This window comes from Arvicanthis niloticus, chromosome 21 (genome assembly GCF_011762505.2).
Source record: "Arvicanthis niloticus isolate mArvNil1 chromosome 21, mArvNil1.pat.X, whole genome shotgun sequence".
Taxonomy (NCBI): domain Eukaryota; kingdom Metazoa; phylum Chordata; class Mammalia; order Rodentia; family Muridae; genus Arvicanthis; species Arvicanthis niloticus.
Genome location: NC_047678.1, coordinates 28,919,899 through 28,945,251, shown reverse-complemented (window position 1 = coordinate 28,945,251; position 25,353 = coordinate 28,919,899). Strand labels below are relative to the sequence as shown.

The window sequence follows — 25,353 nt, the reverse complement described above, 5'->3', positions numbered from 1 at the left end:
AAGGCGTTGATAGGAGTGCATTCTTTGGGACTCTCATGGTAAAAGGAGAGAACTGACTCCTGAAAGTTGTCTTCTGACCTCTGCAAGGGTATTGTGACAGACTTGAATGCTCTCTGTCTGTCTCTGACACACACGGGCGCGCACACGCGCACACGCACACACACACACACACACAATAATTTTTTAAAAATGTTTAGACAGGTGAACAGATGAGTGGACAGATGGAGAAAATAAAAGTCAATAGAGGAGTGAGTGGTCAGGGGAATGGATAGAGTCCTCAGTAAATTGATGAGTCTGGAGCTAGGTTTACCACGCTCCAAAGCATAGAGCTCACCCAAGACTCCTTTGTCCCGGGGCCTGTGTTATTCCAAAGAGCTCCTGCCTGAGTGAGCAAGTGTCAGTGTAGCCAGGAAAGGCAAGGAATGTAATGGGGACTACCGACAGTGGGATGACCCTCCTTGGCTATTGGCCTTTCTGTAAAGGAGGCCAGAGTTATAACCTTGCATCCTGGGCATTTGCAAAGATGTGGCTCATAGGTTTTTAAAGCTCAAATATTTATTAAGCACCTACACTCTGCAGTAAATGCAGTAAACAGAACTTAAAAAAAAAAATCCCTGGTTTCTAAAGGTGGACAAGAGAAAGTCCTCTTACCGACAGGTTCCTCTTGGAATCAGCCTCCCTCGAGGCTCATGGCTCTGTGCTCACCAGTTTCTTCTAATTTTTCCTTTTCACATTTTACCCTCTGTCTATACCCACTTACCCAGGCTCATGGTTTTGTTTTTTAAACTATTGATTAACTGAGTCAAGATCCCACTCTGTAGTCCTGGCTGGCCTCAAACTTAAAGCCATCCTCCTGCAGCAACCTCCCTCTTGTTGGAATTACAGGCGTGAACCAAGTTGGCCCAGGTTTTAGTTTTGTGCCTTTAAATGCCAACTTCATGTTAACCCCCAAAGTGTTTGCTCAGCTCAGATTCTTCCTGATTCAGTGTTCAGCTGCTGATAAGACAACCTGAACTCTGGCTTTGTGTGTTCCTTGACGGGTTTGCTATGGCTGTTGTATTATTTGTTTTGCATTCATCTGTTGTGCTGGGAAACTGTGCTGTCTCAGGAATGATGCCACTTTTTGACACGACCATGACTTGAGTATCTAAACCCCTACAAGTCTCTCTCCAGATCAGTGTTACAGTTCCTGCCCAGCCCCTGTTGACCTGGTTGCCTTCAGTCCACTGTCCATACATCAGACTGTGGATAAGTAACCACTCACCAGGGAGGCTCCAGAGCCAGCTAGACTCTCAGGATTCCCCACTCCCCCTAACTGTGCTTCCTTTGCTGGCCTTCAGCTCAGTCTCAAAGTGTGCTTCACACACCCTGCCCAGTTAGGACACCCTTTGAGTCAGTGACTGGCCTCCAGTTGTTCTCCACACTTGCAAGAACAGGATTTCATGGGCTATACCCCCTCTCATTTTAGACTGTAATTTCTCTCTCTGTCCTCAGCACTGGGGACTACCTTTATTTTTTACCCTGTTCTGCTTCCCCGCCCCCCCCCCCCATGGCAATTATGACCTTATGGAATATTTTTTACTTTTTTTTTTTAAACACAAAGTTTTATTTATGGCAGGCTGATTTCCTTGCTTCCAACTCTCAAGTGATGGTATTACAGGTGTGCACTCCCTGGCTTTTTTTGTCTGTTTCTTCAGTATTGGGGACTGAATCCAGGGCTTCATATATTCTAGGCAGGCACTCTGTCACTACATTTGCTATATTCACAGCCGTCATATACTTTTTAAAGTAGGCGTTTATTATACTTCTGTCTTAGGGCTTTACTGCTGTGAGCAGACACCATGAGCAAGGCAACTCTTATAAGGACAACATTTAATTGAGGCTGGCTTACAGGTTCAGAGGTTCAGTCCATTATCATCAAGGTGGGAATGTGGCAGTTTCCAGGCAGGCATAGTGTAGGAGGAGCTGAGAGTTCTCCATCTTCATCTGAAGGCTGCTAGTGGAAGATTGACCTCCAGGAAACTAGGGTGAGGGTCTTAAGCCCACACCCACAGTGACACACCTACTCCAACAAGGCCACACAACCCTAATAGTGCCACATCCTGGGCCCAGCATATACAAAACATCACACGTTCCATCGTAGTATGGGGGTTGGGTATGTCTTTGTTTTGTTCATAGATGTATCTTGAATACCTCAAATATCAACTAAACTCCAGAAATATTTGCAGATTGACTTGCCTTAAAGAAGATGCATAATGTTCAGTGGTAAGTACTGTGATGATGATGGTGATGATGATGGTAAAAGGTTGGGGCATGGAGAGAATGTGGCTACATGGCTGCCATTCTGGGATTGATGGCTTGCTGTGCTAGTCTAAATTCAAGACATTTTACTTCAGACTAGGCTGGTCTCAGAGCAAGGCCCCTTCTCCCTCTGAGAAGGACCATAAACTTAAGTTCATCCTCAAAGCCCTGGCTACAGTCTCTCTTCAGACAACCCCACACAACTGTAGAGAATTCTGATCTCTAATGAACAGAGTCAAGCACTCAGAAGTTTGACCCCATTGCCTGCCCTGCATAGATAGCCATTCCCAAGAAGAGACAATCCACGAGGTATAGAGTGCTCAGATATCTGCCAAACTATGCAGATATGAACCCTTCACAGCTGTCCTACCAGATAAGACCTAAGCAACCAGGCTCTGTGAACATTAAAAGACTGCCTGAGCAGAGAGCTGGTAGAGTGCTTGCCTCATGTGCCTGGTTTAAGCCACACCATCTATAAACTGGATGTGGTGGCACATACCTGTAGTCCCAGCACTCAGGAGGCGGAGGCAGGAAAATCAGTAGTTCAGGTTCATCCTTGTCTTTAGGATGAGACCTACTCTGTAGGAGGAGATTTCATCAAAGAAGGAAGAGAGAAAGCAAGCCTGCCTGACCGCCTACATAGTAATCCTGCCACAAAAGCAGTGCCTTCTACCGTGTGTGAGCAGTCCTCCATCTTTGTCACTGTGCTTGTACACTGGCAGTAGAGCTGATCAATTTCATTTCTGTCACTGCAGCTGCCTCCTCCCCTCCTCCTCCTCTCCCTTCTCCTCCCTTCCCCTTCTTCAAAGTAAGTCAGCAGAAATACATAATAGACTCAGTGTGACCTCAAAATGGCAAGAGCAGACTTTTATTGGTCTGAGAGGTGGGTGCCCCCAAACCCTGAGGCTTAGTATCCAAGAGTAAAGGAGAATGAGCCTGCCAGAGAGTCACTTTTTGTATTTCAGATTAGGGAGCAGGAGGGATGAATAAAGTCAGACCCAGAAATTACTTTTTGGATAAACAGTTCTTTTTGAAACTTCAGGTTGGGAGACAAGGCAGTCAGATTGCCTGCGTTTTTTGACCTCCAGGCTCCAGGGCTGCTCTGTGGAATTCTATGGGCAGATTTCTTGAAGCCTTGGACCTGATTTATGACCATTTTTTGGGAGGGGGGGGTCCTTCTTCATTTAATTTTTGAGTCAGGGTCTTACTCTGTAGCTCAGGCTAGCCTAGGACTCACTACATAGCCCATGCTAGCCTCAAACTGGAAGCTATCCTCTTGACTTAGCCTTTTGAGTGCTGGGATTATAAGAGTGAGCCACTGAAATGACATTGATCTCCTGTCTTCTTCTGTCTTTGGCAAATTCTCTCACAACCTACACTGCTGTCATCTGTCAACACTATCTCGAGCACAGCAAAGACTAGCCCTAGGGTTGGGCTCAGAAGCCCCTACCCCCATCTATCGAAACTACTAGAAAGCCTAGTCCAGTTCCTGCCCAGACACCAGACAGTGGTATCAGCTCCTATGACTGACCGGTAAAGGCCCATCAAGCACTGGCTGGGCCAGTGTTACAATGTTACAAGCCACTGTTAAACCTTCTCCTCATCCAAACTTCCATTTCAGGACTCCTGCATGCAGAGTGGAAAGCTGGACCAGGTACTCCCAGCATAACTAGTTCACTCTCATTCCTTCTGTTAAGTGCTTTCTATGGGCTGCATGGACTAGACCCTGGGAATGTGGTAAGAATGGATTTAGCAAGAAGGTTATTGGATGATAGGGCTTCTGTCCTGTGAGGTGATGGGCATAGAAGACAACATGGATACAACAGACTGTAAAAGAACAGATCTTAATCCCCAGGTGAGGAGGCAGGAGTGGCCTCTAAAAAGGTGATTCCTGATCACAGAGCTGATTAACTGGAAAGTATCTTGTTGCACAGGAATGACCCTGGATAACCCCACAGAAGGCACAGAAGGTGCAAAGATGCTGAGGAAAGAACCATTTTGGCAGGGTGAAGAAATGTGTGCTGATGGGGAAAAAAATATCTCAAAGCCCCAGGGAAAGATGCACACTGTTCAAAGGCATTAGGTATCAACAATGTCAAGTCCAAGCCCAGGCAAACGCCAGGAATTCCAGGGAGAAGAAAAGGACCGTCAAAACAGAGGCAGCCGACTAGTCAAAATAAGGAGACAAACTTCTGTGGTAGGAAGAAAAGGCTGCCCCAGCTAAGGTGAAAGGAAAAGATCACAGCAAAAAATTTTAAATTGTATTTTTACTTATATGTAGGTGCCTGTCAGAGTGCTTGTCAGAGTGGGCACTGCACGCACGCCAGAACCCACAGAAGCAAGAAGAGGTTCTCCCAATCAAATCTAAGCCTCTGCAAGAGCATCAAGTCCTCCATCAGATGGTCCATCTCTCCAACCCCACAGTCAAATTCTCCAACAAGAAAAAAATTCAAAGCATTAGATTAGATAAGTCTAACTCTAGGCAGCCTTAGACTCTTCTCTATAACACAGGCACAATATAGGCCACCTGCTTTCAGTCAAGGACAATCCTCCTGTCTAGAAAGGGACAGTAACTCAGGCAGGATAGAAAGGGGGAAAGTCTGTAGCCAGACCACTCTGGTTTTTTTGTTTGTTTTGATCCCAGCGATGGGATACAGGGCTTCTTCGCAGCAGGGGCTGGGGTTTGCCAGGTGCCTTGGCAGAGCCATAGTTTTCCAGCGGCAGAAAGTTTCTGAGATTGTGTAACATTTGGAATTCAGGGAGGGGGGTGCTGGACAGATGGCTCAGTGGTTAAGAGCACTGACTGCTCTTCCAGAGGTCCTGAGTTCAATTCCCAGCACCCACATGGTGGCTCACAACCATCTGCAATAGGATCCGATGCCTTCTTCTGGTGTGTCTGGAATTCTGGGAATTTTTCAGAGGTTATATAAGTGCTAGATTCCCATAGGTGGCATGGGTGGTTATTGGTCATTCAGAGGGATTGGTTGCAGTTTGTTAGAAACAAAAGGAATAATTTAAATTCAGATCTATCTCTCTCTCTCTCTCTCTCTCTCTCTCTCTCTCTCTCTGTCTCCCCCCCCCCATCCTTCTTTCTTGCCTATCTACTGACAAAAGGTAGGGAAAGAAGCTACAAAGTAGCTAAGGCCAGCTTCAGAGTATGAGTTGCCATTTTAGTCTTTAGTGAATGTCATAATTGTCAATCTAGAAAATCTGAAGGATTTTCCTTAAAGTTGTCATACTTACGCAGGCTTGGGAGAAAAAAGTAAAGTATCATAAGATAAAATGTTAAGGATAAATTTGCTACAGCTGGCCCCTTTGAAAGATATTACATAATAGAAAGCTTTAAGTAACAACCTAAACTATTAAAAAAAAAATGAAGGAATAACTTCAATAAGGAAATTACCAGGTAAAAACTGTACCATCCAGGAAACATGCAAACCGATCAAATTTGATGAAAGGAGAACAGAGCTAAGTCCAAGCTGTGGACTGGTGGGAAGAGAAACTAAGTCCATGATGTCAGGAGTGGTCCAGATAACGGTTCAGATGTCTTCTCAGGGGAAGGTCTTCAGCCAAAGTCAGTCACCGTACAGACGGCTAATCATCCGCAAACCTGAAGGTAACCCCATGATCTCCCAGGACTCTCACTCTTGAAGTGGTCACTGCAGTCCTAACATCTCTTGTCCTAGATAAAGATAAGCCATTTTAAAACTTAAAATGCATAGGATCACATGGGATGCTTTTTTTGAAATTATTCTTTGAAAGTCTCATACGTGTATACAATAGATCTTGGTTATATCCATCTTCCCTCTCCCAAGCCAACACCACCCAACTTCATGTCTTTTTAAAAAGATTTACTTTACTTGAAAGGGGTGGGGGTGAGGGGGAGAGAGGTGTCAGTGCCTGTGGGGGCAAGAGGTCCCTAGGGCTGGAACTACGGACAGTTGTAAACACAGGGTGTAGTGATGGTCACTGATAATGCAATGAATATTATTTGGGGTTTCTACCCCATCTTAGATCAGTTAGCTCCCAAATAAAAGACCCCAAATCTTTATATTTATACAAGCCTTAAAGCATCAGAGCTGGGCAGATGGTAACTCTCTATGCTAGTTTGTCTGCTTCCGAGTCAGTAACCCTGAGGTAGCACTTGGTATGTTCTTCCTACTCCAGCAGGGCAGCCGTCATGGCCACGCATTCACGATCCACCTCCCCATAGCAACTTCTTTCTCTTTCTCCTCTCTCATGGTCTTCTCCCAGACCCCCAAGCCCGGGAACCAAAGCCCTGCCTACCTCACTTCTGCCTAGCTATAGGCTGTTGGCATCTTTATTCACCAATAGTTTTAAATTAAGGAGCAAGGTGTGTACAACAAAAGCTGGCATATTAGACCTTGGGATACAGAAGTTAGTCTTACAATTCATAGTAACGGACCGAAGCTCAACAACTGTGCCAGACTCCCCTGCAGGAGCAGTGTGTGCTGTCAGCTGCTTAGCCCTCTTTCTAGCCCTTAGGCCTCATGCTTCCAGCATGCACAAGAGTGTGAGGACTTCCAGTGAGCCATGGGCAGCCTAGCAGCAGCCACACCCACAACAGAAAGCAGCCTTTCTTTCCTCTGCCTTTTCCTTTTTTGTTAAAGAGAAGGGAAGTTGTGTTGCCCAGGCTGCCCCCAAACTCTTGGACTCACGTGATCCTCCTCTCCCAGTTTCCCAAGTACCTGGGACCATGGGCATGTGCCACGATGACCAGCACACCCAGTTTAATTTTGTTTTTCATGCATGTGTTTATTGTGTGTATATGTACACACACACAAGTAGAGGCCAGAGGACAACGTTGGGAGTCAGCTCTCTCCTTCCATCATGCGGGCTTGGGGGTCACACTCGGGCCGTCAGCTTGTCTCCGAGAATCACCACTTTCAGAGCTGACTTCCTGGCCCCACATCTAGCTTTTTAAATCCAGCATAACATCTACAACTTTTCCTGCTGTTTTTCTCTTTTGTACATATATAGTGATGTTTTTCTTTTAGCCGCTATACAGTATGATATTCTATCGCAGGAGTATCGCATAAACTGTTCAACTGTTTGCCTGTTAGTGGGCATCTAGGTTGATTCCAAATTCTGGCTGCTGTGAATACGGCTGCCGTGGATATTCTCTTATGAGTCTCTGGTGGACACACCGCTTGTTGCCACTGAATAGAATCCAGTCCCTTGTGCTTTTCCAACGCCATCCCTAATGTTGCTTCTGAGTTTGTGTTTGTGGTTTCAGTATCGAAAGATGATGCCACCCTTTCCACACATTACGTCAGTATCCAAATCCCAAATCCCAGCGTAGGTTGACACTAGCCACACCTGGCCCTTTTTTTTTTTTTTTTTTTTTTTTTTTTTTTTTTTTTTTTTTTTTTTTTTTTAATCAGGTTAGAAACACCCTGCCAGAGATATCCACTTAGTCTCACTGACCAAACTCAGGTTACTATGGCTGCACTTAGATGCAAGGAGGACAGTAAGTCAGGGAACAGCTTCCAGATTGGGATTGGTCTGTGACTTGAGATAGGATACTTGCTATTCTGTACTAATTCTGGGTTTGTTCATTTGAAGAAAAGGTGTTCAAAGTCAACAGAAGACCAGGAATGCAAACAAAGTATGAAATGACATAGCAACGAAGGCTGCAGAGATAGCTTAGTAGGTAAAGTGCTTGCCTCGGAAGCCTGAGGACCTGAGTTCAGTTCCCAGAGCACTTATAAAATTCAGGGCATGGTGGAACATGAGTAATCAGAGTGCTTGAGGCAGAGACAGGAAGATTTGGGGGCTTTCCGATCAGCCGATCTATCCTGATTAGTGAACTCTAGACCAATGGGAGACCCTGTCTAAAAAAACCCACAAGGTTGGGGCTGGAGCAATGGCTCAGCCATTAAGAACTGCCCGTCCTTACAGAGGACCTGGGGTTTAGCCCAGCACCCACTTCATGTGGTGTACAACTATCTAACTCCAGATCCAAGGGATCCGATACCTCCTTGGGTATCTGAACACACTTGCATGTACAAGGTAGATGGTTCCTGGAGAGGAACACTGGAGGTCGATCTCTGGCTTCCACACACAGAGGCACACTTGTACCTGCACATACACAAACATGCACACACATGCATCTATGCATAAGAGATCGATAAGCAATGAATAATAAAAAAAATTTAAATGTGACAATGAATGGCTATCAACCTTTCGGCTAAGACCATGTATAGAAGTGTAATAACAAGCCAGGCCAATGCTCTTGAGTCCAGGGGTTGGGAACTTTATCTAAAAACAAACAAAAATGCATATCGGCAGAAAAGCTGCAGAGAGAGTTAAAAGATAGTTGCTGGCAGGAGTGGGAGGAGATGAGAATGTAGAACCCAGGAATGAGGGGCAGTGAAATTGTCCCATGTGATGCCGTCACAATCAACACCTGTCATTATACTAATCTGCTAAACTCATAGACTATGTAACTGTGGCCTGAATGTTTCTCCACACAGATTCCTATGTTGAAACCTAATTACCCATGTGATGTTGTTTGGAGGTAGGGACTATGGAGGTAATTGGGTCATGAGAACTCCTCTTAATGCACACGATCGGTGCTTTTATACCAAAAGTCCAGTGGGCTGCTTCAACCTTCAAACATGCAGAGATGAAGTGAAGGTGCAGTCTATGATTAGGAAGTGGATGCTGCTCGGACTTCCTCCAAGACCTTCCTTCACTTTGGCTTTCTTGTCTTTCTGAACTGTGAGGAATCCTATTTTGTTTTGTTTTTAAAGGTGCTCTGCCCGTGGTATTTAGCAGCCTGAATAGACACAGATAAGGAACAACACGCAAGCTGTGGATCTTGTTGGTAATGTCAGGATTGCCTCATTCATTGTGTCGGCTATTGACAGTGGGTGTGGGTGTGAGGAAGGCCATATGAAAGCTCCGGAGTGTTTGTTTTGTTTTTGAAACAGAGTCTCAAACTCACCAAGTTGCCAAGGCTGTCCTGGAATTCAAGATCCTCCGCCTTGCCCTTCCCAAGAGAACTACTGGCGTGCATTGCTACCCTGGCTGAGAACTCTGCTATGTCATTCCACTTTGCTGTATCCTTAAATTTGGGACTGGAGACATGGATCAGCAGCTAAGAATGTGCAAGTGACCTGTGCAAGCATAAGGATGGGGTTCTGATCCCAGTGCACACAAAACAGTCCAACACAGCACCTGTAACCAGAACACTGAGGGCGGCAGAGACGGAGGATCTCAGGGGCTTCTTGGCTACCAATCTAGCCTAATTGGTGAGCTACTACAACAGCCCAGCACAAGAGAATATCTGTTTCACTTTCAAAGCTGCCATTTGAGTTGGGTGTGGGTATAAGCCTGAAATTTCAGCCAAAAATGTGAGCTCTGGGTTCAGTAAGAGACCCTGCTTCTCAGGAAGAAAGCTGAGGGTAATGAAGGAGGGTGTATGCTCTTCTGGCCTTCTGAGAGCACAGGCACTTGTGTGCACTTATACTTCACAAGTAGTTTCTTAGAACTCTCTAACAGTAGAGGATATTCAAACAAACAAACAAACCAGCCAACCAAACAAACAAATAATAGCCAGTCCCGGTGGTGCATGCCTTTGATGTCAGCACTTAAAAAGACAGAAGCATGAAGATCTCTGTGAGTTTCAGGACAGCCAGAGCAGGAACAAAGGAAGAAAGGAAGGAAGGAAGGAAGGAAGGAAGGAAGGAAGGAAGGAAGGAAGGGAGGGAGGGAGGGAGGGAGACAGAGGGAGGGAGGGAGGGAGGGAGGGAGGGAGGGAGGGAGGGAGGGAGGGAGGGAGGAAACAAAACTAAATGTGTGGCGGGGAGCTGTAGAGGTGGCTCCGTGGTTAAGAGCACTGGCTATTCTTGCAGAGGACCTGGGTTTGATTCCCAGCGCCTACATGGCAGCTCACAACCGAGTGTAACTCCACTCCCAGGATATTCATGCTCTCTTCTGCCCTCTTAGGGCATGTGGTGCATAGACATACATGCAGGAAACACACACACACACACACACATACACACACACACACACACACACATATATATATATATAAATTAAAAGTAGTAAAAATACAAAGCAGATGGCTCAGTGGTTAAGAGCACTTGCTGCTGTTCAGGAGAACCTTACTTTGGTTCCCGTCGCCCACACTTGGCAGCCCTCGACTGCCAGGAACTCCAGCTCCAGAGGGCCTCGTCCCCTCTTTTGACCTCTGTGAGTTGCACCAACATGGCAGCATCTGGTTGGACCTTAAATCTCAGAACTTGGGAAGCAGAGGGAGAGGCAGAGATGGGAGGCAGATAGGGAGGTAGGCAGAGAGGCAGAGGAGAGGCAGAGAGGCAGAGAGGCAGAGGAGAGGTAGAGAGGCAGAGAGGCAGAGAGGAGGCAGAGAGGCAGAGAGGCAGAGAGGCAGAGAGGCAGAGAGGCAGAGAGGCAGAGAGGCAGAGAGGCAGAGAGGCAGAGAGGCAGAGAGGCAGAGAGGCAGAGAGGCAGAGAGGCAGAGAGGCAGAGAGGCAGAGAGGCAGAGAGGCAGAGAGGCAGAGAGGCAGAGAGGCAGAGAGGCAGAGAGGCAGAGAGGCAGAGAGAGAGGCAGAGAGAGAGGCAGAGAGGCAGAGAGGGAGGCAGAGAGAGGCAGAGAGAGAGGCAGAGAGGCAGAGAGGCAGAGAGAGAGGCAGAGAGGCAGAGAGGCAGAGGAGAGGCAGAGGAGAGGCAGAGAGGCAGAGGAGAGGCAGAGAGGCAGAGAGGCAGAGGAGAGGCAGAGAGGCAGAGAGGCAGAGAGGCAGAGAGGCAGAGAGGCAGAGAGGCAGAGAGGCAGAGAGGCAGAGAGGCAGAGAGGCAGAGAGGCAGAGAGGCAGAGAGGCAGAGAGGCAGAGAGGCAGAGAGGCAGAGAGGCAGAGAGGCAGAGAGGCAGAGAGGCAGAGAGGCAGAGAGGCAGAGAGGCAGAGAGGAGGCAGAGAGGCAGAGAGGCAGAGGCAGGGGGAATCTCTGTGAGTTTGAGGCCAGCCTGATCTACATCTTGAATTCCAGAACTACATAGAGAACCCTTGTTTAAAAATAAAAACTCACACCGACTCTGGATGGGGTGAAATAGCCTACAGCAATTCTGGGTACTTAAGATTCATAAAGCCCCCGAGGCTAAGAGATGTCTCCAAGGCTAAGAACACATAGTGTTCTTGCAGAAGACTGGAGTTCTGGATCCAGCACCAATGTTAGGCAGCCATCATTGCCTAAACCGAGGATCTGATACCTCTGACCTCCACAGGCATCTGCACACACACACACACACACACACACACACACACACACACACACACACACACACATCTCAGCACTTGGGAAGCAGAGGCAGGCATACCTCTGTGAATTTAAGGCCACCCAGAGCTACATAGTGAGTTCCAGGACAGCTAGGGCTACATAGTGAGACTCTGTCTCAAAAATAAATAAGTATATAATCTATACAGCCCTGTTTGAAGATAATTTTAGGCCAGCCTGGACTACTTAGTGAGAATTTATATCAATAAATCAAAACAGAAAAATCAAATACACATCTTTGGGCCTCATCTTGAGGTTCACATTTACAGAAATGAAAGCAAGTGTGGTGGAGGCAGGAGGATCAGGAGTTTAATGTCATTCTTGGGTACATAGTAAATTTGAGACTAGCCTGGGCTATGTGAGATCCTGTCTCAGGAGAAACAAGATGGGGAGGAGTAGAGGGAGGAAGAAGAGGGCAAAGAGGATGAAGAAGAGAGGAAGAAAAGGAGGAGGAGAAGAAAAAAGAAGGGAGGAGGAGGAAGAAGAGGAATTAATAAAAGTAGCTAGAAATGAATTACATGTTCAGAGTATTTATTCTTCTATGATGTATAGTGAGAAAAAGCTTCTGAAATGATTGACATCCACAAGCACATTGCAGAAAACACTTGAACCCCCGTATTGTTGCAGTAACTATGTTGTGATAATTTATCCCAATGTGGTTCTTCAAACAGTACTTGGGGGTTATTAATTTTTTGGTTTTTTTTTTTTTTTTTTTTTTTGGTTTTTTGAGACAGGGTTTCTCTGTGTAGCTCTGGCTGTCCTGGAACTCACTCTGTAGACCAGGCTGGCCTCGAACTCAGAAATCCGCCTGCCTCTGCCTCCCAAGTGCTGGGATTAAAGGCGTGCGCCACCACTGCCCGGGGGGTTATTAATTTTATGTGCATGAGTGTTTTGTCCACATGGGTATATATCTGTGAATCTCATATATGCCTGGTGTCTGAAGACCTTAGAAGACTATGTGGGATCCCCTTGAACGGGAGTTACAGATGATTGTGGGCCATCTTATAGGTGCTGGGAATTGAACCCAGGTTCTCTGAAAGATGAGCCAGTGCTCTTAAACACAGAGCCAGACCCATCTTTCCAACCTCAGTATTTAATGTTTAAAATTTGTTTTATGTTAGGCTTATTTTATATGTGTGTATATACATCTGTATATATGTTGGTGTGAATACATGTATATATGTTGGCATGCATGCATACACTGGAAGCCAGCATACAGCCCACCAGAATTGGTTCTCTTTTCCACAAATCAGGGCCTGAGTTTGAAGGTAATGTCAGTTACATACAGAATCTGTGGCTAACAAGACACTTGAAACCTCCAGTAGCAAAAGAATGGCCTTCGGAGTTGGAGAGATGACTCAGTAGTTAAAAGTAGTGACTTCTCTACCAGCTGACCATTAAGTTCTAGCATCTATGTGATGAGTGGCTCATAACCCTGTGTAATGCCAGTACCAATGAATGTGCTGCCCTCTTCTGGCCTCTACAGGCACTGCACCCATGTGGTACACAGGCCTACTTTCCAACCAAGCAGCCATAAACATACAATAAAAGTAAATTGAGCCTGGAGGGACTGATTGAGGGTTAACCCCAATGGGCTGAAAAATAAACCTCTTGCTTTTGCATTGATCTACATCTCGGTGTCTCACTCAGGGGCATCTCGAAGTAAGTACCACTGACCGAGTGTCAGGGTCATGTACTATTGGCATTTATTAAGTGATGGATGAATTCATTAATAAAGGACTGTTGGGGCTGGTGAGATGGCTCAGCAGTTAAGAGCACTGACTGCTCTTCCAGAGGTCCTGAGTTCAGTTCCCAGCAACCACATGGTGGCTCACAACCATCTGTAATGGGATCTGATGCCCTCTTTTGGTATGTCTGAAGTGATTGACAGTATACTCACGTAGATAAAACATACATAAATCTTTAAAACAAAACAAAAATGAACATGTTTGGTGGGCTGGAGAGATACCTCTGTAGTTAGAAACACTAACTACTTTTCCAGAGAACCCCAGTTCGGTTCCCAGCACCAGTGTGTTAGATGCCTTACAACCACATGTAAGTCCCGGTCCCAGGGATCCAACAATCTTGGTATCCAGGGGCATCTGTACTCATGTGCACATACACATAAAAGCATAATAAAAAATAGCTTTGTTCTTTTGTTCTTTCAAGACAGGGTCTCACTATGAAGCCCTGGCTGACCTGAAACTTACAGTGAAGACCAGGTTTGTCTTGAACTCAGAGATCCACTGGCCTCTGCCTCCCAAGTGCTAGGAATAAATGCATGTGCCACCACACCTGGCAAAATTAATTTTCAAAATTTTGTTCAGTGTGCTGGAGAGATAGCTCAGCAGTTAAGAGAATTTCCTGTTCTCGCAGAGAACTGAGGTTTGAGTCCCAGCACCTACATGGTGGCTTAGAACCATCCAAACTCCAGTTCCGGAGACTCTAATGCCCCTTTCTGACTTTCACAAGCACCAGACATGCATGTGATACAGACATACATGCAAGTAAAACACTCATAAACGTAAAATAAATAAACACATCAGAAAACCAGTGAAGTTTGATACTGAACACCAACAAGAAACAGGCTTGTGGCTGATGCTGTAATCCAAGCACGGCAGAGGCAGGGGGGCTCTGAGGATCCAGAGTTCAAGGCCATCCTCAGCTACACAGCAAGTTCAAGACTAGCCTGTCCTTCATGAGATCTTGTCTTTAAGAAAATGCATTTTGTCTAAGACTATATATGAAGCAAGGTTAAGGTGCCTTACTGCCTGGTGGGCTGGTCTGTCTCCTGTGCTCTGCCTCTGTGCTTCCTTCCAGTAGCTCACACACAGGAAATCCCACAAAAAAGGCCCAGAGTAAACCCAAAGACACAGATGTTTATGCAAGATGACAGCATGGGTGCTGGAGCGAGGCCTTTCTGCTCTTACAGTGGACCTGAGTTTGGTTCTCAGCACTGGGGGAAGGTGGCCACATCTACCTTAACTTTAAGCATGCACATACATGTACACAGACACACAATTTTTAAAAAAAAATATTTTATTTATATGAGTACCCTGAAGCTGTCTTCAGACACATGAGAAGAGAGCACCAGATCCCATTACAGATGTTTGTGAGCCGCCATGTGGTTGCTGAGAATTGAACTCAGGACCTCTGGAAAAGCAAGCAGTGCTCTCAACTGCTAAGCAATCTCTCCAGCCCCAGACACATAAATTTTAAACATCATAAATCTGAAGGAAAAAAAAAAAAGATGGAGCTACTAGCTGGTGGCACTTTCTGAGTTAAGGTGACTACCAGTGAGCCTCAGACCCTCAAGGCCAGGGCATTTGCATATAAGAAGAAAAACTATCTTTTGAAACTCTGTCCATAGCCAGTGGAAAGTTACAAGATTAGCAGCCCCTTTGCCAACAATTCAACAAAAGGCTCCTCCTTGGCTCAACCATAGCTCTGGTCTCCTTCACAAACCTGTGTCACCTCCGTTTGCCTGTCTGGGCTGAAATCCCAATGTGCTTTTGCCCGTCCTGTTCTTCACATCTGGCTTGGTCTCATTTCTATTGTTTCAGAGGCGATTGATCCCATTGCCGGCATCAGACTGAGACTTTGCTTAGGACCTGAACAACCACATTGGCTTCTCTCTGTATTCTGAGTTTCATCAAAACACAGTGCCGAGGTTCTAAAGATGGTTGCCTCAAAAGACAGCAAGCCCAGAGGAAGCTGTTATCACCTTTCTCGACGGGATGTGTTTGTGTGTGTGTGTGTGCGCGCGCATGTGCGTGTGCATGTGTGTGTATGTGTGTGTATGTGCATGTGTCTGTATGTGTGTGCCTGTATGTGTATGTGTGTGTATGTGTGTGTGTGTGCATGTTGTGTGTGTGCATGTGTGTATATGTGTGTGTGTGCGCACATGTGGAAGCTAGAGGTTGACATCTGGTGTCTTCTTCAATTTTCTCTACCATATTTAGTTTGAAGCAAGGTTTCTCACTGAACCTGGGATGTGCCAATTTTTCTGTCCAGTAAGCCCCAGGGATTCTGTCTCCACCTTTCCAGGACTGGGATTACAGCCATGGACCTGCCTTTTAAAAAATCACTATTGTGTGTGTCCTGGGGGAGAGACTGGGAGAGGAGAGGGAGGGAAAACTGTGGTCAGAATGTAATATATGAGAGAAGAATAAGAAAATGTAAAAATCATTATTGTGTATTTATGTTATGTGTGGTGGTGTGCCTGTGCCACTGTGCACATCTGAAGGACAACTTTAAGAAGTCTGTTCCAACCGTTTCCCTTTCCATGGGGTCCAGGGAACTGAACTGAGATCATCAGGTTTGTCAGACAAGCACCTTTACCTGCTGAACTGACTGTTAGGCCCCCTGCCCTGTGGTTTTTATGATTTTTTATTGTTATTTTTGTTTGTTTTGAGACAGGGTCTCAGTAAGCTTGGCAATTCTGGAACTCACTATGTAACCAGGACGACTTCAAACTCAGAGATCAGCCTCTGCCTCCTAAAGATGTGTGCCTTTATACCTTGCTTTTAAAAATAAAAGAATGTGGGGGCTGGAGAGATGGCCCAGTGGATGAGAGCACTGGCTGCTCTTCCAGAGGATCTGGGTTCAGTTCTCAGCAACCACATGGCAGCTCACAACCATCTGTAACCCTAGTTCCAAGGGATCTGACAGTCACACAACAATCCATAAAAAATAAAATTAAATTAAATTAAAAAAAAAAGTGAGTGCTAGAAGTTGAAGTCGGGTCTCATGGTTTCTTAGCAAGTATGTTACCAACAGCTGTCTCTACAGCCTGGTTTGGTTTTAAGAGGAATTCAAGATGAATCTAGTAAACAGTAAGACTCTCCCACATCAAAAGAAAAAAATGTCAAGCATGGTATGATCTTGGAATTTGACTGAGATTGGAGAATCACCATAAGGTCCAGCCTGAGCTGTATAGTGAGACCTTGTCCAGAGGTGGGGGCGGGGGAGAGTGTAATGATACACACCTTTAACACCAGCACTCAGGAGACAGAGTCTGAGACAGACAGCCTGGTCTGCATAGTGAGTTCCAAACCAGGCAGAGTTGCATAGTCAAGACCCCACCTCAACAGGGGAGGGGAGAAGAGGAAGAAAGAAAGATGAACGGAAGAAGGAAGGTGAGCCAGATGTGGGTGACAAGACATCCCATTCAAAAAGATATATAGATATGATAGTTCTGTAGACATAGATAGCCTGAACGACTCAATCTGACTATTGACCTGAAGAGTGATTGAAACTGGGACTAGGAGCCAGTATGAAGAGGGGGAGAGAGGGCAGGGTTGATGAGACACACTGTGGACTTCGGAGGCTCTTGACAGAGGGAAGAAGAAGGCATGTTCCCAGGACAGAAAACAGGATGCAACTGAGGAGCACCTATGTCTAAGACACCCTGCCGACTGGTGGAGACGTCAAGTAGGCAGTGGTCCACCCCAGTGTACAGACATCGTGGTGATAAAACTCCAAGCCATCCCTGTTCTCAGGGAAGGAGAAGGGAGATTCCAGACCACTGCAGCTTCTGTTCATTACAGCTGCTCAAGATGAGAATGGCCTCGACGGGGAAGGAAACCAAGAGAGATGAGCATCCCTTAAGAAGGTAGCTCTTGAAGATGCCTGGGAGTGACCATGGTGAACTCTGCTGAGTTGGATCACAAACTGGTTGTCACTAGTCTCTGGGGAGGTTCGGATGGGGTGTGGCAAGACGGGGAGGTGATGGGGGTGGGGGGGATAACGGTGTGGCATCCACAAGCAAGTCTCCAGGCTGTTGTCAAGGAGGAGGCAGAATCTTGGGGCAGGAGCTATAGGGTTGTTGATGGATACAGAGGATTCTGACACTTGTAACATATAGCTTGATTTTTTTTTTCTCCCTACAAACATAATAAGGTCACTGGTGGCATCATGGTAGGGGTGCAAGACATTACATGTGGCCTTCAGGCAGGGCAACAATACTATCAGCACCCTGGAGAAGGATGGATGGCAAATAGTGAAGTAGATCATCCTTCAGAGTCTGGTGAGATCAAATCTGGTTTCTGGACTAATGTGTTAGGCTGCTGCTCCCCGCCCTTCTCTGGCTATAGCTGGGGACTCAGGAAGCACCCCTCTTTGCTAGTATCTGAGCCTGGAAGCAGGTAATGTTGGCCTGGGACCATGCATTTATCAGAATCTCCTTCCCTCTGTGCTTCTAAATTTGTGTCCTTACTCCCAGCCCCCACACTTTAAATCTTCCCTGGGTCCCTGGTACCTGGTATTAGACATACAACTCAAGGCTAGAAACAGGATGTTCTCATTGGGATTGGAAGTGGTATTCATGTCTCCTGTGACTCCATCCCTACCCACAGCTACAGATCATGGGTCATTCAAGAAGGGAGCTGGCTGCTATAAACCATTGCTAGGATATTCTCCCAGAACAAAACACAGGAAAATTACTAAGAAAATGGTTCCACAGGGCCAGGGTGGAGGCGGTTCCCAGCACGTCCTGGACATGTACACTTTGTCCCCAATGCTTCCAGGCAGCACACAGCCCTGAGGGGCCAGCTGAAAGATTCCCATTGTGCTGGATAGATGCCCAGTCAGTGAGCCTCACTCCCACCCACACTCTCAATGAGTCCCTGCCTTCACACTATGAGTCAGGTCTGTGTGTGTGTGTTTAAATACATTTTTAAGGTTTTAAATTTTGTATAGGGGTGGGATGGATAGGGGAGGTACATGAGCTCATGACAGCACACACACCACACACACAGAGAGACAGAGAGAGAGAGAGATAGTGAAAGTCAGAGGACAATTTGCAGGAATAAATTCTTGCAAAGAACTGAAATCAGCTTGTTAGATTTGACAGCTTTTACCCACTGAGCTCTCTTGCTAGCCCTGAGCCTGGCCTTTTATGTAAGGTTTAGCAAGTCTAGTTTGCTTGGTTAGCTATTATAAGGCTCACTCTGTATCAGGGAGTAGAGGCTGGTTTTTCTATGATCTAGAACATTCCAGTCTTGGACAGAGCACACGTCAGCCCCTGGACTCTAACCTTTACCTAGCTGATCAGGCAAGGGTCTTTAGGCAAGCTAGGGCACAAGGACGGATGCCCTCTGGTAAGTATGTTGCTGTTTCCCAGAGGGACAATCTGGGTCCCAGATCAGAATTCCCATTTGTGCTTTGGGCAGCCTCCACCAGGAGCTGTCAGCATGGTAGAACCATCTTGAATCCCAAGATTGGGACAGTGACCTAAGCGCCAAGGTCTGAGGGACACAGTTTCCCACTCGACTGTGCCCTGCCTGAAGCTGGGGTTGCCTGGGGAACTGTCCTTCATTTGGGATTTGAGCTGAGATTTGGAGGCTGATGGGGACTTGGAGCTTGGATGAGGTTTCGTTTCTCACTTGGGTTTGGCTGCAGTTCTAGGATAAGAGGCCAAGAGCCCAAAGGAGTCGGCTCTGCTGGCTGAGGTACAAACCTGCAGAGCCACCGCTCAACGTCATACAAAATGGATACCAGTGAGAAAACTTGATTCTTGCCACCTGTTTAAACAGAAAGCAAGCTAAGCCAGAAGCACATCTCTAGCCAACCTTTGTCATGTTTCAAGTGACATGAAATGAGGACGAGAATTTCCAAGGAGTCCCTGTCTCTCAGCAATCCAACCTTCTCTTTTGCTTCTCCTGAGAGGCATCTGTAGCCAGCATCACATGAAAGGAGGGAGAAGGAGGAGGCGATGGGCGCTTAAGTGTTTAAACCATTTGTTTAAGAAGCAAGAGGCCTGTGATGGCGCCATGCCTCACGAGTTCCTCTGGGTCTCCAGCTTGCTGCCTCAATCTTCAGATTTGCCTTAATAATCACGTGGACCGATCCTTGTAACACACTTCAGAACCCTTCTCTCACTACCCACCTCACCCCACACTTCATTTCATCTCTGTACACACTAATTACTACAAATGTCCAGGACTTCTCCCTAATTTTCAAGGGTCCTATCAATCCCAATAATGTATTTGCCTGCTAAGTGCTAGGATGGCCTAGGACCCTTACAAGAGAAGACAGATGCACAACAAAAGACAGCAGAAAAGTCAGACATGATTTGTCAGCCTTTATTAGTCAAGAGTGGAGCCGGGCCCTCGAGTTTCCTTTAAAAAAACAAGCAAACAACAAGAACAACAAAAACCAACCCAACCTTGTTGACAGCAAATGATGATTAATTTCTAGTGACTTTTAATTATATGCTCAAGACTACAGATCAAGAATTGTATGCTTCTCAATCACATATTCTTTTGAGACTAAAATACAAGTGTAAAACAGGGTAAAATAAGAGTCACCCCAATGATTTAAAAATAATTCCAATTAAGAGACGCTTCAAACACCATGTGTGGAACTCAGGACCAAAAGACGACCTTAGAATCTTTTTACCTCTGAGGTAGCACAATAATGCTTTAATTGTTTTTTTTTTTAAAAATTATTACAATGAGTTAAAAACAAAACAACAACAACAAAAAAATGAGGAGTCTAATCATTGCTCAAGGTGGGCTAAATGGTTTTCTGCAAATCCCCCATGAGGTGAGCGACAATTTTCATTCTTTTTTTTTTTTTAATTTTTTTTATTTTAATAAAGATAGCCCTGCAAAGTGTAATAGGAAACCCACGGGAAGGCTGCTCCCCATAAAATAGACATTAGAATCATGGAGGAACGTCAGCAGTCAAGACAGGAGAGACAAGAGGTAACCGTAGTGAAAGATCGAAAACTACCCATATCTTGGTGAGATTGATTTACAAGTGCATTATCAAAAACAAAAATTTCAATATCAACTGACTGAGAAAGTTAAAAGATGACATTCATGGGTCCTTTTCTTTCTCTGTGCAAAATGCCTTCATCTTTTTAAAATGAAGACTGTGACACACCACCAAACACTGTGTGCATAGGGCACCGGGACACCAGCAGCACATAGTGGCTCCAACACCATGAGCAGAGAGCTGGGCAGTCAGGATGCATGGAGCCTCTCCAGCTGGGGCGTGGTTTTTCTTGTTTGTTTATTTGTTTTTAGCTTTTTTTCTTTTGCCACTTTGCTGCTGAATTTGCTTACCAAACTGCTCAAAGAAAAGCTCAATGCTGATTTCTCAGACTCTGTATCAGGAACACAGAATTCTTTCAGAAGACTGTGAGCTCAGAGGACCAGAACAAACGAGCCTGTCCTGCAGAGAATTCAACCGAGAGAAGAGAGTAAGTGGGCTAAGCTGGGGCCAGAGAGGAAGGGAAATACTGCAGTTGGACCTCAAGGCTCTGAGGAACATTCTCTGTCAGAGGGAGGGAAGCCCGAACCCCAGAAGAGAGGATGGCAGCTGACTCTTTGACACTCCTCTCAGGAGGCTCAGCCATCTGCTGTAGGAGCTGCCTGGGCACTGCAACCTTGAGAAAAACCTGGTATGTCACCTCTGATTCTGTAAGCTGCAAAAAGACCTGGAACATTGTCAGGACCTGGCGCTGTGGTGACAATCATCTCTCATCACCCTCCGAGCTCCTGAAGACTGGGTGTAACTCTCCCATGCCCCTGTCACACACATGCCCAATACAGGGTCTCATTGGAGTGAAGACTCAATCAGTAGCTACAGCAGAACGTGGACTTGATTCAGTCTCTGAGCAGCCATCAGTGAGGCAGGAAGGGTGACAAGGAGGATCTGAAGCCTAGCCTGGGCAGGCTAAGGCCCGCCCCTACATCAAACAGGAGTAACTACTCTGGCAAGAGGTTCACAGCCAGACCTAATCAATGCTGCATGGAGGGTCGGGGAGAGTTCAGAGTCCTTGTAAGGTCTGGGGCTGGACATTTGGGCTACTCCTGGAGCCCAATGCACCTCTTACCTTTGCAAGAAATCGGGTATTATTCTGTCAAAGTACAAGATCTGATTTATTTAATAAAGCAATACCTTAGAAAAGGACCTTAGGAAAATTCGAGATCACTATGAGGGTTTTCCAGTGAGAGCTGCCTGCTTCATAGTAGTAGTTAAAGATGTTCAGTTCCCAGATCTGTAACATAGGCTATGCAAAGCAGTCTGAAGAGTCCTGCTTTTACTTTTATGGAACACAAGAAAAAGTGACTGATTACCAAAATTGTGGCAACTCATCTACTTTGAACATTTCTTGGCTACGGTGACCTAGGCAAAAGACAAGACTATTAGAAAGGCCTTCACAGTGACTCCACGTTTCTACATGATAAGCTGTCTTGTTAGAAAGGCCTTCACAGTACTCCCACGTTTCTACATGATGATCTGTCCTCCTGTGGCTGTTACAGTGCTTTGCCACTGAGCTGCACCCAAGCCCAACCCCAATGATACCAAGTTTTGAAAACGGATATTTAGGACAAATGCCTGATGCAGTGGACAAACTCCATGTATATGAATACATCCAAGGTGAATTCTCTAAATAGAGAAATAATTTTCTTAAAAAAAAAAATAGCTTTTCTAAGAGTTTAAAAACTGATGACTACTTGCCACACGATGCAATGATGCTGGAAGGGAAGGGTCCTCTGTGCAGCACATCCTGTTAGCTTCCTGCCATCAGCCTGGCAAAGGGACACAGCAGGGGTCACTCAGGGAAGGACTCAGGTCAGATAAAGTGATAATACCTCCAGACCCTGGCTCCTTGTATCAGCACCATGCTCTGACCAGCTGAGCTAACCAGCCACCCCTGGCTCCTTAGAAATGGATAGCAATTTGTTTATGTAAACAGCACAGAGGTTAAAAAAACAAAAAACTTACTAAAAACAAACAACAAAAACTGTAACCCAGATAACCTTTCCTGGCTATTACTGGCAACAGCGCTGAATCCAAGTTTCCTGCTAACGTGAGTCTAAGTACTCAGTCTGCTCATACGGACCTGCTGGGCCTTCAAGTCGGCCTTTTTCTGAGCTTGGACACAGCTATATAGTGTGTAGCTGCCAGCAGATAGTACAGGGCCTCTGGGACACAGACCTCCAGTATAACTGCTACCACCTTCCACTGTGAGAGTAAAGCAGCAATTGTGAACACACTGTGGACTTTCTCAAAAGACAAACGAGGAGACTGGAGGTTCTACCATTTCCTCCCTTGAGAAGGACTGTGGAGGTGTCTACAGTTGTTCACTAGGTTTCTGCAGACCTTAGAACTTTCAGAAGCAACATTAGCAGCAAGAGAGGAAAGGAGGATGTTTACACTTTGGACTTTGTATCAGGCACTTAAATTGCTGGAGAGACATGCCATTCTGAACCAAATGTGAAACCTGGGTTGGAGTAATCATGACATAAGCGGTCTAATGAGGCGTTCAGAAGCAAAATGGAGGGTAGGTGTGGGTGGAGCCTCTGTCCATCTTTCAGTGCTGACTTTCAAGATTTCTAAATGCCCTTAACCACAGCAATGGCAGCGGCGGAGACAGCAGCAGGAACGGTTCTGTCGTGTCTGTTTTCTGCGTGTTCTTGTGGCTGACTGGAAGGTTTTGGTATCACACTGAGAAGCCTCCGAGATTCACATCTACTGCCCGGGGTCCATCAGATCCAAGTTGGAGCCAAACATCTTCACCAGCTGCTCTTCGTAATGTGAGATGTTCCTCTTCATGATGTCCATGCAGGGGCCCAGAAGCCTCTCAAATGCCTGGACATCCATGACTGCATCGTTAAAGAGAGGTGTGAGAGAGGATGATTTGTTTACAGTAACAATTTAAGTAATTTCCTGCATGTAACCCTTTTCCTAAACACACTACTCACTCATGTTAGAGGAGTGAGTGTTAAAATACTGGGCACACTGGAAAGGGAAAAGGGAAATGGGGCGCTTCTGCCCAACACAGCAGGACTGCATCCATGCTGAAGACTAATGGTGGGCAGAGTAGCAACTGCCTGTCTTACAGCCTGGATTCAGCCTGGATTGCTCAGAAATGATTTCTAGGGTGCTGGGGGTACAGCTTTAGTGGCACAGCATGTACTTAGAATGCGCAAGGTTTTAAGTTCAATACCCAACACCTCCCACCAAAAAAAAAAAAAGCTTTGTTATAAGAATTTATTCATGGGGGCTGGAGAAATGGCTCAGCGGTTAAGAGCACTGATTACACTTCCAGAGGTCCTGAGTTCAATTCCCAGTACCCACATGGTGGCTCACAATCATCTGTAATGGGATCAGATGCCCTCTTCTTGTGTGTCTGAAGACAGCTGCAATGTACTCACATATAAATAAATCTTTAAAAAAAAATAAAGAATTCATTCACACAAACTATCCAGACCTAGATTGAATGAAAATCAGCAGAATAAGTCAAGGCAGATAACAGGAAAAACAAAACAAAACCTCTGTGAATTAGAAAAAAATTAGTATTGCACAAAGAAATTTCTTTTTCATTTTTAAAATGTTTATTAGTGCATTTCAGCCATACATGATAATGGTTTTATCATGGTATCTTTATCTGTGTATGATTTTGATCATGTTCATTCCACCTACCTGCCACCCACTCTCACTCCTACCCATCCCCCCTTCTTCTCAGCTAGTTTCCATCCTGCTCTTCTGATTTCATGTCTTTTTGGGAGGAAGGGGAAGATAAAGTTTAACTGGGATTATTTCTCCCTTCCTCAGCTACCATTAACTGCCTAAATCTGGCCTTGTGAGCCCCCACAAAGACTTTTCTTACCTAAGCATTTGACGTCTCCAACCGCATAAGCAGAAGCAGCTCTGGGTTTGTTGGTGACCAGGGCAAGTTCTCCAAAGTACTGCCCCTTATGGCAATGGGCAATCTCAACCTCCTGGTTCCCACCATTCTTGTTCGATTTAGTCTGCAACAGATAAAGAATATGATCCTGGCTCGTTCTAAGATCATAGCTGGACATGTACATATTCAAATTCCTTTTTCAGAAAGTTCAGCAAAATTACTGGGGAGTTCACATTGCAGAAACTCTTAACCGTACCCTGTAAACTCACAGATAAATCTTTAAAGGGTTGTTTTTACCTGAGGCTCCACCTAAGCCCTTATACATGTTAGATCAAGGCTAAACATCCAGCATCTTCTGTGGAGATTACACATTCTGGGAGATGTGACCAAAGCGCAGCTGAAGCCCAACATGGCCTTCTGCTGATTCTTCTGTGAGCCACGAGCCAAAGCACAGGAGCACAGGTCGGTTAGAGGCAGTCTTGGAAGGGCCATTGATGACAACATTTCTTTTAAAGTACTTTCTTCACTTATACCAGAGCTGCGCCTCAATTCTTAACAAGTTAACTACATCCTTCAAACAAATATATGCACTATGTTGTATTGCTACACTGGCTTTCTTATTTCTTATCAATCCACCTGCTAAGTAAGGGAGTAATGACAAATTATGAGAATCAGTCTCTGTCTCTAAGAACCACGAATGTTAAAAGCAGAAACAAAACCCCTCCCCCGATTGGCAAGATAGTCTCACTTTCTGGCTCTGGCTAGCCTGAGACTAGTTAAATACACTAAGCTAGGCCTGCCTTGAGTGCTGGGATTACAGGTGTGTGCTACATGCTTGGCTAATCCTTCGTTACTTTGTGTGTGTGTGTGTGTGTGTGTGTGTCTGGGCGAGGATGCAGGTGTCCATGAAATCCAGAAATGTGTTAGATCCCTTGGAGCTGGAGTTAGAGGAAGTTGTGAGCTGCCCCAACCACGTTGTGAGTGCTGGGAACCAAACCTGGGTCCTCTGGAAAGCAGCACATACTCTTTAACTGCTACCTTTCCAGCCTCTTAAAGGGTGTATACTATATGTGAGCTTACGTACT

At 45.7% G+C, this 25,353-nt stretch overlaps 1 protein-coding gene across 1 annotated transcript in view; it reads right to left on the bottom strand.

Moving 5' to 3' along the window:
* Positions 1-19,692: 19,692 nt before the first annotated feature.
* Prkar2a (protein kinase cAMP-dependent type II regulatory subunit alpha) overlaps positions 19,693-25,353 on the bottom strand; it is a 58,649-nt gene continuing 52,988 nt past the window's right edge. Inside the window, exons 10-11 of the mRNA XM_034483660.1 lie at positions 24,251-24,392; positions 19,693-23,243 (exon numbers count right to left, since the gene is read on the bottom strand). Coding sequence (XP_034339551.1) covers positions 23,110-23,243; positions 24,251-24,392 — 276 coding nt within the window. The 3' untranslated portion in view covers positions 19,693-23,109. The remainder of the gene's footprint in view (positions 23,244-24,250; positions 24,393-25,353) is intronic.